The 16,839-nt window shown below is 37.5% G+C and overlaps 1 protein-coding gene across 1 annotated transcript in view; it reads left to right on the top strand.

Annotated features, from left to right (window-relative positions):
• The first annotated feature begins 1,810 nt into the window (after positions 1-1,810).
• LOC149180047 (uncharacterized) overlaps positions 1,811-16,839 on the top strand; it is a 130,780-nt gene continuing 115,751 nt past the window's right edge. Inside the window, exons 1-6 of the mRNA XM_089413741.1 lie at positions 1,811-2,905; positions 4,294-4,379; positions 6,419-6,573; positions 6,942-7,006; positions 7,255-7,449; positions 7,573-7,642. Coding sequence (XP_089269867.1) covers positions 2,724-2,905; positions 4,294-4,379; positions 6,419-6,573; positions 6,942-7,006; positions 7,255-7,449; positions 7,573-7,642 — 753 coding nt within the window. The 5' untranslated portion in view covers positions 1,811-2,723. The remainder of the gene's footprint in view (positions 2,906-4,293; positions 4,380-6,418; positions 6,574-6,941; positions 7,007-7,254; positions 7,450-7,572; positions 7,643-16,839) is intronic.

The following is a 16,839-nucleotide window of genomic DNA, read 5'->3' as shown; positions in this document are numbered from 1 at the left end:
ACCACAAAGGCCAACTTAAGAAGCACTATCAAAGAAACCCATAGGGCAGAAATAGGATACAAAAGGATAACATAATGATCTATAATTCTTGTGTGTTTGAGGTCTTAAGAAATCCTTAAAGTAACCAATAATCTGAGGTAGAATGTGAGGAGATTTGACGGTTAAATCCTCAAAGATGTATTTGTCTCTCACCTTCCAGATACCCCATGAAGAAAGAGGGACAACATCGCGAAGATTGAGAATAGATAAAGCATCTTTCCACAAGACTTTGGAAAAGGCACACTTAAACAAGAGATGATCCACAAATTCGGCCCCATTCAAACATAGGCATCAAATATTCGAGTTAGAGAAACCCCTACACAGAAGATTTTCCCATGTAAGGATACAATTTTCCAGAGATATCCAGAAAAAAACTAAGTTTTTGAGGTAAGGGCCATTTCCATATTTTCTGATGCCACCATTTGTCCTTGTGTTCCAGAGAGGTAAAAGAGATGGACTCGTAGGCCAACCTAGCTGAGACCTATCTAGTGGATGTGTTCCAACTCCAAACTATGGAGTCCCCCTTGTTACTTAGGAAAATCCCATTGGAAAACAGACCTTTAACAAAAAAATTCGCATTTAGCCGCTTGAGGCCCCTGCAAACCCATATCATCAAAGTTTTTCTAGTTGCTAGAGGGGTAAGCATGTGAGCTTGATTTTAAGGCATAACATAACCTGTGCACTCCTTGAGTGTTTAAAGAAGAGATTATCTCAAGAGATAATTGATAAAAAGAATTACTCCCTATGAAGGGATCCTTCCCAAGGATGACCTAGTTTCCATTGCCCACCTTCAAGGAAGCCAATTTGCGATCCAGGGTAAAGCCTCCATGAGGCCCCTCTAGGAAATAGATCCAACGAATAATTCTACTTATTATAAGACCTCAACTAGTCTCTGATAGGCTTGTTTTTAAAGTATTTTTCTTTGATGATTTGGTTCTAGAGATCATAACCATAAATACCCTCCAAAGACTCTTCATGGATAGGGCTTAACCATACCAATTAAGATTTAAAAAACCCCAACCCCCAAGACACTTAGGTTGAGATAACAGGTCCCATTTGGCCAAATGAAAGCCTACCCTCACCTTTTTACTAGACTAGAAGAAATTAAACATACACCAACAAATCTTTCTAATAGTATATTTAGAAATCTTAGAGAAAGTTAACAATATACCAGAATACTCTCCAACACCAAATTTACCATATCATTCTTCCACCTAAAAAAGCCACCTATACCACCAATTACCAATTATAAAATTTCAATAACACCAATTACCAATTAGAAAATTTCAATCCTCTTAACGAGCCCATACTCCATGACTATTTCGGTTTTAGATGATAACCCATATTCCATCATCGATAGGTTCCACCTTAAAAGGCACGATAGAAACGATGGAAGCTATGATGTGGCTTTGTTATTATGCATTTCGAACATACACTCTATGATCGGGTTTTGTTATTATGCATTTGTCACATACACTCTCTAAAATTTAAGGTTAATATTGTGAAGTCAACTATTTGTATGCTTGAACCTCATCAAAGAAAGCATTTATTCCTAAATTGTATTGTGAAGTCAACTATTTGTATGGACCCTCATCAAAGAAAGCATTTATTCCTAGATTGTCATTTTGTACTCGTCAAATCACCTGTTAGAATAATGAAACAATGGGTTAATAATTTTTTGGACTCTTACGCGTGGTTTGGTATCTCATAATCTATGAAACATGGAATATTAATTGTCCAGAAGGTGATCCGCTGTTATCTAATATGCTTAACACACAGTGGGGCTGCGCCCATGGTATGTGACTTAAATCGTTGTATTACCATGTGACTTCCCCCTTCACCTCGAGTTCGTCTTCGTGCTCCTAGACCAACGCACTAAACCCGAGATCCATCCACGGGGATCAAACTTGGAAACAGAAAACGGACATCCTTATTACGCATATTCAGCTTGTGTTCCCGCCTGCACAGCCCACGGAAGACGGAGTACCAACCTCGCTGGTATGGAGTGAGCACCGCAAGGAGCATGCACGCGTATTATCACAATCTGGTTGGCCCATGGGCGAATACATCTACTTAATCATGATACCTACCGCCCACAAACCTTTCCTTTTACTTGTATAGTCAGGTCGGATGTCCAGCTCAGCAACCGACAGCTCTGAGGGAGCCGCTCGGCTGTCGGATCTGCCAATCATCGGTGTGCGCAGAATCTTCTGGCAACCATAGCAACGCTGGCGCAAGATGAAGAGACCCCAGGGACGGCCCAGTCATTAGTCCTATTCCCTTCTCCCTGATCGAGACCAGACCAAGAAGAGTGGGGAAGAAAAGAAGAAAGGGGCGACGCTTGACTGATGCGCTCTTTCGTCGGCCGAAGCAAAAGGCGAGAATAAAAGAAAAAGGCGGTCCCGTGTTTCGTTCATCATCATTAGCAGCAGATTGCTTTTAGCGCGATTTGCAACAGCATGCATCCAAGAATGAAAGAAAAAGAAGATATGTCCTGATATCATTCGAAGATCGGTTTCTCTGCAGAATTATTTAATGCATCACGGGCCGAGGAATCGCTGTCGATGCGGATCGTAATGGCATCCAATTGCCTTATGTCGTGGGACCCCTGACGGGACCTGGTTTTCTGAAAAAGAATCAGAGTATATCGGTCCAGTCCATTATCACCGTATAGTGTTATTATTATGTTGCGCCGCTTTAGGTTTTTGATTGGGGTGGATTCTAAGGCTGCAGGTGCCGCGACAAAGGCATTGCCAGCCCCCTCGGAGTCTCGCAGCCCTCAATCCCCGTCCCTCATGTCGGAGGCCGTTCAGGAGATCGCCGTTTACATTCACCGGTTTCACAATCTTGATCTTTTTCAGCAGGGGTACGCATGCCATACCCTTTAGGAACAGTAGTTTGTAGTGGAGGATTGAACTTTTTCGAATGGAAGTTTTGGTAGAATTTAATGATCCAGACTCTATTTTTTTCTTGAATTGCATTTAGTGGAGAGGTGAATTTGAGTGGAATTTAAACGAAATTAGTGACGTTGCTTAAATTCCAGAAAGAAACGGCACAGTTCAAGATTTAACAGAAGGAAACTGGATAATGTTATTTTTATGAACACGTTATTCATCTCGGGATAATTTTGTGGAAACCATTTAGATTCAGTCGAAATAAATTTAATGGTAGTTTAGGACGTAAAATTTAGAGAAATTGAAAGAAGATGGGCTTAGTATATTTTCGGACTTGAGTGCAGGTGAATTTACGCGGAATTCAAAGAAAATGTTTCCACATTTCACATGGAAACGGCACATAACAAGATTTCGCAAATTGAAACTGGATAATGTTTTTTTTATAAACATATGATGATTTAGGGATAATTTTAAGGAAACTATTTAGTGTCAATATTTTAGTCGAAATAAATTGAGTAATTTAGAGCGTAAAGTTTAGGGGGGATAATTTTAAGGAAACTATTTAGAGTCAATTTTTAGTCGAAATAAATTGAGTAATTTAGAGCGTAAAATTTAGGGAATGTGCATTGACTGTTCGTTCAAAAGTGTAGTGTTGTCCTGGAAACAATTTTCTGAATTTTTTTTTCAGAAATGTGGCCCTCGGAATTCTTTTTCTAAACATTTGCGCAGCCTTTCCAAGGTTTATTTTCGGCGGAAATTTTATTCAATTGAACCTCGTATCGGTTTATACCGGATTTAGCAAAATGAAACTATTTGTTAAAATATTGTGGTTGAACTTTCTACAAGTCAGAACAATGTCAGCCAACGAACTCTATTTTTGGAGGAGTTTTGGCCGAGAAATGGCTTATAACGTGATGTTAAGCGAAAACCTAAATCTAGGTTAAAATAAATCCGATAAAAATGACTCAGTGCTAAATTCAGGTCAAGCTCGAAAAAATGATTAAGCTCTGCATGTTTTTTAATCTTTAGAAAGAAGGTGCTTGGGGGACATTTTAAGAAAATGACACAATAATGTTTTGTTCCGATAAAGTTCTAGTATGTTTTATCATCGAAGCCTGGCAAGACGTTACACTTCGCGAAACATTTTTGGTTTCCTTTCAAGAAACGAGAAGTTCCGACATTTATTCCATTCTTGACTGATTAATTATTGAATTTCAGAACTACTGGGCACATCTGTGTTTTCTTAATAAGCAGGCGGTTATTATAATAGCATGCAGGGGTTTTATACATGAGGCATAACGAATGGTTTTTCCTGCGGGCCTTGGGATTGATCGGTTGCTTTCCTTTTGGACATTGGCAGTTGGTATCAAATAAAAGTAAGCATGAGATGGGAGGATTCTGACGAAGCTGCTCCTGGCATTCCTGCCCGTGTGGTGCAGTATGAAGGTATTTTTTCCCTGTTATATTTGAATTACCACGATAGCTGTTGATTTTTTTGAGATTTATTGGTATAAAGGCCATTATTAAAATCATAACGGAGGCAATTTTCAGTAATAATATTGCATCTTAACTAATAACAGTTTTACCAGCATCAACCTCACCAACTATGTGTTGTCGGACACTTGTTAATTTGTCTAACTGAAAGGGAACAGTTATTAGCCTCCAACGCTACTGCTATGTTATTGGGATGCAAGTTTTACATTGCAGTCCGTGATAAGCTATATCACAAGTTTCGTAGAACTTCAGTTTTCAGGTTTGAATTTTGGCGAACCTTAATCATCGAATCAGTCTATATATCAAAAGTCATAACTTTATGTCACAACTCAAACTCAGGCTTGTAATCTATCTTTGCAATTTCCATATTGGTGATAGCATTTTTTTATTGATGTTGATTTCTTACAATTTTATTTCATATTTCATTTTCAAGTTAATATATCTATACATATAGAAAAGTTAATATATCTATACATATAGAAAATGTATATAGAGGAACCTAATGGTGAACCTTATCCGAACCCATCAAAAAATTCGAACTTGAACCGACCCTAATCATTGCCGAACCTGAATTCCAACTCGAACCGTGTGACATTGGTGATAAGAGGCCTTGTTTCTTCGCATTATTTGTCGGAATGGCTTGTTATACCAAAGGTTTACGAAAATCAAAATTAGTGGAAGCGCTGATAGTGAATGGTTAATCTCGTCCGCAAATCAACATACATGACACATAACAGGCATCAAACAAATTAAACCATAACACAACAGCATTTTCTCCCCATCACATATCTATTATCACCCTAACACTTGAGTTGTTGGAAAAAGAAAGCAACCATGATGATTAACCATCTCATCTCCTATAATTTCTGATTGTAAATGGTTACTCTCATCTGCAAGTCAACATGCATGACACCTAACAGGCGACAAACATATCAAATCATAACATGAAATATCACGATAACATCATAACATCACATATTCTGATAACTACAACTATAGCATGTTAGAAAAAGAGAACAGCCTTGATCCATAACTGGTTAATCTCTCCCTTGATTTTCCCAATAAAAAAATATTTATATTTGATATCGAATATGAATTCAAAATATACATTTATCTGCCCGAGAAGGCCTGAATGACATGTATTTTTAACAAAAATATACAGCACTGACAGTTCGTTAAGCAGTCGTATGTCTACTTATATATACAGTGATCCTAGGCTCCCTTAAGGCAGCTTTTACTTCTAAAAAAGATACCCATTCAGATATGATTCTTAAAATAAAAACCAAACAAGATTTTATGAGATAGAGAATCTGCAATGCAATAAACTAAAAAAGAGAAGATTCCATAATGGAAATCTGAATCCCATCTCTGAACTCCTGAACTGGTATGTACTATGGACCCTTCCTGCATTGGCACAGATTCTTTAGATAACTGGTATGCTGTTGTATTGTATTTTGTATAAATATGAACGAATGAGATTACCAAAATATTGTTTTACCTCCAGCGCTATCTCCATTATTGGGACTAGCAGAATATTTTCAATTCTGCTTTTGCTACTGGTCCAGTCTTATCAGCAGCTTGGAATCTGTAAAGATCTGCAGATGTTTCTGTCCTTTTTCCTTTGCTGTCTTCATCAGAATCCAGAGAGCATAAAACTCAGCTCCATTGTTGGTACCTTGACCTGCAGCATATTTCATAAGATGCTAGTGAGAAGCATTGGTATGCAGAATAGCCCCAGCTCCACGCATTCCTGGATCCCCTTGACAAGCTCCATCAAAAAAACCCCAACCTTTTCCATAATCAATACTACGTTCCTTCAGAATTCTCTATTGTAATTTATTTCTGAAGTTAAAAAAGCCTTTGATGACTGATAGTCCCATTTTCTTCTATCCTTATGAAACTCTTTACATTGAAATTTTATATATTCCGACTTTCCCCATGGGTATCTAGTTCCAACTTCTAAGTAACTTTTTTCCATTTTTGTTGTGCAGCACCAGGTCCAGGCGTGGATGATACTGCAGCAGTGTGGAAGATAAACGATGGTGATCACAGTTTTTCCACTTGTCCTTTTCGAATAAAATTTGCACGCCAGGATGTGCTCTTGTCGGTGATGGTGTCTTTCAACTTAGCTGTAAAGGTAACAGAGGTAGGTGTTTTGTGGAAGAAGAATAGTTATTTAATTTATGTTTTAGACATATAGTGCTTTTATGGTCGGATTTTTTCATCCTCAAGGTTCATGTTGGATGTTTTAAAACTTGTATCTAGGGTTTATGTGGGATGGTAACAAGTTCGTGTCTATTTATTTTTAAAAATGCATTGATAAGGTTCTATTCTGTTTGAAGTTTGAGATATCTGTTAGTGTTAACTGGGCAGAAATGTTGTTCCTGTTCACGTTTTGAATTGTTGATGCAAATTTTCTGGCTGTCAGTAAATGGCTGTGGACTGTCTCGATTCTCGATAAAAAATGTCTCTTAGCAATGAACATTATTCTGACTGCACCATTGCTTGTTTCAGAGATTTTTGACATCCGCTGTCTTATTAAAGTTCGAGCTTTTGTACGCTACCATGCAAGAGAATATGTGAGTGGCTCTTCTAGTTTCTCTTCAGCACTGGAAGAATATTATGTTTCTCTGTTATTAGATTGTTGTTTGACTTCTTTTTTACCTTTTGTAGATGCAAGCTTTTGTATGTCAAAATTCAAACAGATACTTCGAAAAAGAAATATTAAAATGTAAACAAGGGCCATTTCCAATCATAAGAGAGGCTTATTAAAGGACTTAAAAATAGTGCTTTTACTTAGACATCTCAGCATTCATGTCTGCTGCAGGTCGGAAGTGCAAAATGCTTTGGACAACTTTTCTGCTTCAGTTCATGAGATTCGTGTCCCTCCCAAGGCTCTTCTAGGAGTGCACTCTTATTGTCCCCTCCATTTTGACACATTTCATACTGTTTTGGTTGATCTAAGCATACATGTTGTGCTTTTGAAAGCTGCCGCTGGTGTTTTCTCCCAGAAAATGTTCAGGTTTGTGAACAATTATATACATTTTGCTGCCTTAATAATTTTTCGTTTGTGGTATGGGTTTGATGAGATTTTGTTATACCTTACATATCTATATATATATATATATTTGAATATAACTCTCAGAACTTCAACATTCAGTGAAGGTCATCTATCAGGGAACTTCCACAGTGAGTTTGGAGCAACAAATAATCAGGTGATTTTTGAAACTGATCACATGTCAATTTTACCATATTTGTCTCATCCTCAAATTGTCAAATGCTATTTTTAACATATGGATAATTGCAAAATATGCTGCTTGAATATCTTACTTTGTGTGTCATCCTTTCTTCGCTTTTAAAAAGAAAGGGAAGTTGACTATTGCTGTTTTCCTTGGGTTTAGCTTCCAGAGCATGAAACTATAATATATTATGCAATTTAAACCATGGTGAAACTTCACCTGAATTTGTTTTTTCCCCTCAAACATAAATGTTCCCCTATATTTTAAGAATTATTCAGAATACTTTTTCTCTATTAATAAAAATTACATTCTCCAACTACCATATTAGTTGTCTTTTTGTTAGAAAAAATGTCTACCAACTACATGGCCAAGATGAGTTACCACCTTTTACGAAAGTTTTTAATTAGTGTAGCATAGCTTGACTGATTTTCACTTTTTCCTGTACAGTTATTAACAATGCACCAAACGGATTTCTCTCATATTACCATGCATGCATACTTAGTAGCATTATATATAAAATAGAATGCAAATAAGAATTTCAAACATGGAAAAGAGAATAAAGTGAAAGAAAATATTCCCAGAGAATTAGCCAGTGCATAGACACAAATGTGGAAACTCACATTCCATAAACCCTCATACTCCCATGAAAATTCATTACAAAAGTGAAGTAGTTCTAGTACAGTGGTACAACTTCCTTGAGTGACACCTAAGATATTCATTTTCTAAATTTAGACTGACCCTCTAACCATGGTAGTCCATTCTGAAAAGTGTGGTGTCACATCAGCATCTCCAAATATCTCCAAACCTCTCCTTATAAGTACACACACTTTCATTTTATTTTTTTGTTCTATTACTTTTAGACTATAGATTCTAAAACTATCAACTCTCCTGACATTATTGACCACATGACCAGTATTTACATGATGCCCGTATAATGTTGATATTGGGAAAAAACTAAATATTGTCTGAACTTCACAAAATTTTGATATCCACTTGGCACACTTTCCAACCAAAATGTGCTGCCAATGCAGAATTATCACCCTCTTTGTTGTACACATCCTTTGGGTTCAACAGTGCCATTTGCTATCTACATGGTAATAGAAAGCCATTTATAAGCTATGACTTCGTTTACTCTTCACAAATTAGTAAATACCCAATTATTTTATCATCAACGGTACATATTCATCTGGCATCTCGTGTTTTGCCAAATCTACTATCCATAAGCTTCATCAGATGTCTCAAACTCATGAGTCATTATGCCAATCAGTGGCATATTTATCTTAGAGAAATCTGATTCTGCTTCTTTTCCCAAAGAACATCTTGTCTTTACTTCAAACAGCAATGGTGACTTATGTAACTTCACATCTGCCAATGTGGGAACATACCACCTGGGATTTTTTTCCCTGCTCAAAAACTTTAAAAACTATTAAGACTTTTCATCAGACGATTCTTTCAACTATATTCCTTCAAGTTTGGTATTGGAAGATTTATCACTGATTTTCCTTTCAAATTCGATATTGGAAAATTCTTTAGTCATCTCCTTTCAAGGGTGATATTGGAAGTCTAGATCTTCCTTTCAAGTTTGATCATTGATGTTAACTTCATTAACCTGAAATGGTGTTGATTCGTCAAATACATCACTTCTATTGCGTATGATCTTCTAATCCTTTCAATCATATGGTCTTTATGTCTTTAACGTAGTGCCATACCTAACAAAGATACATTTCCTGCACTTGTCATCTTTTCAGGAATAAGCACATATGCAGGACAACCAATAACCTTGAGATGTTTCACTAGAGGCTTTCTTCCAGACCAAAGCTATTCAAGAGTAACATTTTCGATTGTTGTGGGACAACTTTAATTTCACAAGCGAACTATTTTATTTATTGCCTCTTCCCGAAAACTATTGCAAAGACCTTTTTCCTTGAGCATGATGCGAGTCATGTCCATTATTGTTATGCTCTTTTGTTGCTTCATTATGTTGTGGTGTAGGGTATTGTGAATTTTCTTTTAATGTTGTAATGTTTCCAAAAAATTAATTCCCCAAGAGACAAAATAGCCTATCGACCCCCGTAGGCTATAGTCCTTGATAAAGGGGAAAACCCCAAAATACCTCTGTTACATCAGAACTGCTCCTAAGAGGTGGGAAACCCGTTCCAATGGTTCTTGCACTCCCGGGAGCTTTGGAACTGTATGGGAACGTTCCCTTTTTAGTGGGAGCTGGGGAAAGTTTCGGGAGCTTTGAAGACTGTGTTTTTTGGAGTTCCGGCGTTCCCTTGGGTTGGGGAATACAAAGCCTGTAGAGAAATATGTTGAACTGCCCACAAAACACGAGCCTATGTTGAAACCGTCGCTGGAAGAAAGGCCAAAGACATCCTTCACCGATATCCTTAATTGAGATACTGGAGCAATCTCTTGATGGGTTAAGGAACCATGTGGCACCTCGATGTAAGGGCGATATCTGGGATGTCATGATGATGAGTATTTCTTTTGCTGTTTATGTATATATATCGCAGAAGATTGTGTGTGCATATTGTATGTGGCAGTGAATGCTTAAACATTAGAGTTGCTTTACTTTTTCTCTCAAGGATAACTAGAGAAACATAGGTAAAACTTTTCCTTTCTATTTGTAAGCCAGATTGTTTCAAAGACTGGTCATGTGTCATAGCACTGATAATGAACTTGACATTTTAATATTTTATATATATAAAAGGGAGAGACTCAGGAAGAGACACCTAGAGAATATATTTATACATAAGAGAGATTATATATTTATTATTTATATATTTAAATTGATTTTAATATTTGAATATTTTGATTTAATATTAATTTTGATTATATAAATTATATAATTATTTTTTTTTTAAATTTTTATATTTAATTTTTTTTTATTATATAATATTACCACTCCCGATTAGCTGTTTCCTGTAAATTTTGGGCAAACCTCTAGCTGTTCGTGACACCCGTACCCAAGTTCCCAATGTATCGACGTTCCAAAAACTCATGCAACATAGCAAAATACCCAATGTTTGGGTTGAAAAGGGCAAGTTTTGGGGCAGCTGGGCAAAGAAACCCAATGTTGGGGTTTGGTGTGAATTTTACTCAATTAATTAAGAAGAGAATCCCCTCAAGGAAATCTATAAATAAAAGGTGGTTGAATTCATTTTGGAGCATCATTGGATTGGATCATTTATCTCTGTTTTCTTTGAGCCTGAGGCTTTGAGGGTTTTAAGACCCCTTTTTCCTAATAATTTCGGTGGTGAAAGATTCCACCCTAGTAAGTTCATTTTTCTATTTTCCTTTTTCTTTCCTTGTTCTGGCACATGTCCTTGGAGCAGTTCAGGTTTGGGTTTAAGGAAATTGAAGATTTTTTCTTAGCTTTGTTTCAACTTATTTTCGTTGGAGAATCGGTCTAAAGCTATTTAGAACTTAGAAGGTCCATTACAGGACAACCTGTAAATTATTATTTTGGGCATCAATCTGGCCAACCGGAAGAGTCTGTATAGCAGCCTGTACAGGCAGTTTCGATTAATAGTGGGCATTGATTTTGATCAATGAAAGGAGTCAAATTGCTGGTACCAAGGTGTATTTTGACATTAAGATGGCTGATAGAGAGGGAGTGCAAACCACAAACAATTTTATTAAAAGATGCGAGGACACATAAGACAATGGATAACTATAAGAAAAACAAATCAAGCAACGTTGATGATAAGCCCAAGCCCGCAAAACAAAGTATAAGAGGAACTAAGGTAAAGGCAAAAGCATGGACATGGCTGTATCCCCCCCCAAAAAGAGGATAATGGCTGTATCCCCCCCCAAGAAGAGGAGAATCCTAAAGAAGACAGCATAGCTAATGGTAATAGTGTTGAAGGTGAAAGAAATCGACTAAATCTTAGGGAACAGGATGGACTTCTCAAGGAAGCGGATACCCTTTCTGATAGTAATGTCACTCAAATTTAAGATATGCTGAATATTGAAGGAGATAATGAAAGTATTCTTGGTGTAAAAGAGGGTGAAGGCAGTAGTGTCTGCAAGGACTCTCCAAACACATCTTGTAATGATTTGTCATTGTACAACTCAATCTTAGTGGTAGCAAGCACAAAGACGTCAGATAGGGATACTAACATTTCCACTAAAAGTATTACAGGGTCTACTATGAAGTTAGCAGAAGAAGATCTACAGGTTGCAGTGGGTGTTGGTTGTGATATGGAACCATATAATATTTTATCAGATGAAGAAATGGATGAGCAACCTGATGATCAACATGCTATTAATGACAAGTTAGAGGGTGATAATAGTATTGATGGCAAGTCAAAAGTTGTTGGTGGTGTTGATGACAAGAATAAGGTTTTCAGGAGCAATATGGGCATTAAGTCAGACCTGGTTATTACCAAGTGCAAAGTGAGAGAATTGGACCAAGGTCACAATTAAGCCCGATTTAAGTAAATTTAGTATGACCTGTTTGGAAGATGACGCTGTTTCCTTGATAAGGAAGAAAGTTGTGGATATCGCTGGGTGCCTTGGGAAGACAGTGAATTTTGAGCTGAATGGACAAGTCAGAGGGTGCTAGTAGTATTGATGGCAAGTCAAAGGTTGTTGGTGGTGTTGATGAAAAGAATAAGGTTTTCAAGAGCAATATGGGCATTAAGTCAAGCTTGGTTATTACCAAGTGCAAACTGAGAGAGAATTGGACCAAAGTCACAATTAAGCCTGATTTGAGTAAATTTAATTATGACCCATCTGGAAGATGATGTTTCCTCAATGAGGAAGAAAGTTGTGGATATCGCTGGGTGCCTTGGGAAGACAGTTAAGGTTGAGCTGAATGGACAACCTTTCGAGGCTATATTGGTCTATACTTGCAAGCAACTTCCAAATTGAAGCTAGAGCCTCTTCCAAGAATATATGAAAATGTAAGTCACAGATGGGAGATTTGTGTGAACATTGTGATGAACATTGTAAATAAGAAGAATAAGAATGTTGTAGTAAAAGCACATATGATCAAGAACCATTTATGGATCTTTGTCAATTCTTTATTTGACAATCCTGTTAGTTTTTGTAGCATTGGATGTGTTCTAGCCACGAAATTTTGTGGAGAGGCTAGAATACATGAGATCTCCAAAACCCGGAAATCTTTTCTGGAAATTCCGCCTAGTAGTGTCTCAGTTAGATTATTAACAATTTTTTTTAAATATTTCCTAAGTCTAAACTTAGGGAATATGGTTAATTAATCAATATTAATTGAGATAAGGCGTGAATCATCTAGAAACTCACACGGATCGACCCAAAAATGATCCTAGCCATTGATTAAGTTTTAATCTTGGTCGTTGGTGCTCCAACAATGGATTATAAAAGAAAGTCGATGTGGTGATGGAGATCATCTAGTGCAGATACTCAGTTGCCTAGGCAATTTGATTTTCTCAGTAGCAACAACTCAATAGAGAAGATAGAGCCAGAGGGTGAGTAGCAGGTGGAAGAGGAGAGCAACAACATTCCAGGAGAGTTTTTAGTTCCCGAAAGAGTCGAAGGAAGGAAGGCCAAAATCTTCAGAGGGCCAACGTAGGGATTGCGCAGAGGCTGACGCAGGCATCTCAACGCAGAGGTTGGGGAAGCTATTTCGGAGGCAGAAAATAACTGTGGGGTGAGAGAAAATTCTCACAATATTTTTGCCAATGTTTTCTTCAGATTAGATTGCTAGTTGGGCATCTAAATTATTGTACTCAGAATTGCTGCTGAACATTAATAATAAAACCCTCATCTACTGCACCGGTTTCCCCAAGTTGGGTTTTTCTGGGGACAATTGTCCAAAAGTAACTGTGTCAATTTTATTGTTTGTGTGTAAATAAACTGTAGAATTAATTTATGAGTTAGAAGAATAATCTCCAGTAGTTGCAATAGATAAAATTTCACAAATCCCGCTCTTGATTCCCAAACGAAGGAGACACTGACAACTCGCTAGAACAACTTTGCTTTGAAGTGTGAAGTCTCTCAAGAATTATTAAAGAAAGTGGCAAAATGCGGAGTGGTTGAGAACATATTGTCATGGGCAGACTTCAAACAAAACAAGGATCTCAAGCAAACTGATGAAACCAAGAGACAAAGGTTGACTGGTATCACCAAGTTTGATGTTGCAAATGATGTAGGTTGCAGGAATTCTGGGAAATGTACTCTAATTTTAACAGAGGGAGATTCAGCTAAGGGCTTTGCTATGGCAGGGTTAGCTATTGTTGGTCGAAACCACTACGGTGTGTTCCCTCTCAGAGGAAAGTTGTTGAATGTAAGGGAAGTTAGCTATAAACCAATCGTAGAAAATGCTGAGGTTCAAAATACCAAGCAAACCCTAAGGTCTAGTCAACAAAGGAAAAACGTTGTTAAGCAAATCCTTGGTCGTAGCATGGAAAGGAATATGAGAGTGTCAAATCTCTGAGATATGGCCATCTGATGATTATGACAAATTTGGATCATGATGGTTCTCACATCAAAGGATCGTTGATCAACTTCATACACTCTTTCTAGCCATCTCTACTTAAGATTCCTTCATTTCTCTTTAAATTCATCACTCCTATTGTCAAGGCAACCCATAAGGATGGAAGGACATTATCCTTTTACCCAATGCCTGAGTATGGATCATGGAGAGAATCTCTGGGCGGATCAACATCAGGTTGCACCATAAAGTACTATAAAGGTCTTGGAACAAGTACTTCAAAAGAGGGAAAGGAGTATTTCAACAATTTGGTCAAGCATAAAAAAGACTGGCTAAGAAAATTTGAGCCAGGAACATATCTGGACCAGATGGAGATGCTTATCGAGTACAATGATTGTGTAAACAAGGAACTAATCTTATTTTCCATGACCGACTTGTAGAGATCCATCCCATCCATGGTCTATGGATTGAAACTAGGTCAAAGAAAAATTCTGTTTTGTTCTTTTAAGAGAGTTTTTGTCACACCAGCAAGGGTTTCTCAATTCCCAGGTTATGCCTAAGAGCATTTTTCTTACCACTCCGATGAGCAAAGTCTTGCCAGCACAATTGTGGGAATGCCACGAGATTTTATTGGAAGTAACAACATTAATATTCTTGCTCCACTTAGCCAATTTGGTACTTCACTCAATGATTATGATGTGAGAGATTGCTTCTAGAATCAATATTTTGCAGACTTTGGGTTGCAATGCATAGCCAAAAGCGCCAATAAAATACGTAGTACCTTTGCGATGGACTGGGTTAAGCAAATAACTACTCTTGAGATAAATACAAATATGCCTACTTGATCTGTTGGGAGATCAATATTTCGGGCCATTATTGTAGTTGAAGGTACTGAAAAAGAACATTGGGCAACTTATGATCGACATAAGGAACATAAATTGCAAGAAGTCATCAAGATGGTTGAACATCTACCTAATCTAATTTCTAATATCAAAGAAGGGAAACAAAGAGGGCAACAACAAAACAACAAAACTTGTCATTGCTTGAGGACAAGCTATGTCGAGAATGGGGGATTGTAAAGTTCTCGAGAAATTAATTGCCCAAGAGACGAAGTAGCCCATTGATCCCTATAGGCTATAGTCCGTGATAAAGGGGGAAACCCTAAAATACCCAATGTTTGGGTAGAAAAGGGCAAGTTTTGGGGCAGTTGGGCAAAGAAATCCAATGGGGTTTGGTTAAAAAATACTCAATTAATTAAGATGAGAATCCCCTCAAGGAAATCTATAAATAAAAGAGGGTTGAATTCATTTTGGAGCATCAATGGATTGGATAATTTATCTCTATTTTATTTGAGCCTGAGGCTTTGAGGGTTTTAAGACCCCTTTTCCCTACTAATTTTGGTGGTGAAAGATTCCACCCTAGTTAGTTCCATTTTCTATTTTCCTTTTTCTTTCCTTGTTTTGGCATAGGTCCTTGGAGCAATTTAGGTTTGGGTTTGAGGATATTGAAGATTTTTCTTAGTTCTGGGTCAACTTAATTTTGTTGGAGCTTATGTTTAAAGCTATTCAGAAGGTCCATTACAAGACAACTTGTGAATTATTATTTTGAACATCAATTTGGCCAACTGGAAGAGTTTATATTGCAGCCCATAAAGGCTATTTCGATTAATAGTGGGTACTGATTCTGATCAAGTAGAGGAGTCGAATTGCGGGTAACAAGGTGTATTTTGACACCAGGGTCGTCAACTGAGGGAGTGAAAACCATAGAAAATTTTATTGAAAGATGTGAGGACACGTGAGACACCTTATAACTTACAAAAGAATCCTAGTGCTTGATGGGGCAACAGAAGAATCCGATCTATTAATTATTGACGCACTCCTTAAAACAATCAATTGATACCATTCGTGGTCAACTGCGGGAGGCGGTTTGCTAAAAATTAGATCTGATAAGGCAGTGATTGACATAGTGAAGCCACGATTTAGTTGTAGATCACCATCGTAGGGCAGACAACTCCATGGTAACCACCACACGATAAACAACAACCGACTCAGAGCATTTGAAAATATTGGTGGCTGCTAGCAATGAAGTCCTGTAGCTGACGTTTTATGGGATGCAAAGATGCTTCTGAATCTGGAATAGTTTGGAGCCTTTGAAAACATAACAAAAGACTTCCAATAGATACAATCTAAACTTGTTTGGTCAAGGTCTTGAGGCAGGTGCGAAAGTGGTTACAAAAGAAGTTCATCGGTCCTTAAACTCAGCATTAGCCCTTCTGCAACAGACTCTGATTTGAGGTGATATTGTGGATGAATGAACAATGTTACAATGATTGATGAATGAGCATTGATAATTAACGTGTTTTGAATGAATTGTTGGTTCTATCATTTAATGAACAAAGAAATTTCAGTGGAAACCCTAGAATTCATAATTAAGTGGCAAACAATACTACTCAATTGAATTTAGTGTTGGATTGTTGAATCTTTGTGTGATATTCCCACTTAGCATTATTGCTAAGTGAAATATTAATTTTGGCCAATTTTGTCTTAATTCATGTTTGCACTTAGGAAATGTGGGTTTAGAGGCCCCACATGTATTTTTGATTAAAACAAGCCCCAAACATTAGAGATGGAAGGGGAACATCACTCCTCTAGTGGAGTGTGGGGGCCACCCATGGAGAATTGCGGTCCACATGAGAAGTACGCATGCATTGGAGAAATTCGGTAGGAGGAAATCGAGCTGGGTCCCCATGGGC

This window comes from Pinus tabuliformis, chromosome 3_2 (genome assembly GCF_031772625.1).
Source record: "Pinus tabuliformis cultivar Carrire ecotype Pingquan chromosome 3_2, CPIR1, whole genome shotgun sequence".
Taxonomy (NCBI): Eukaryota; Viridiplantae; Streptophyta; class Pinopsida; order Pinales; family Pinaceae; genus Pinus; species Pinus tabuliformis.
The sequence above is the reverse complement of the archived record's forward strand: the minus strand, read 5'-3'. Positions and strand labels throughout refer to the sequence as shown.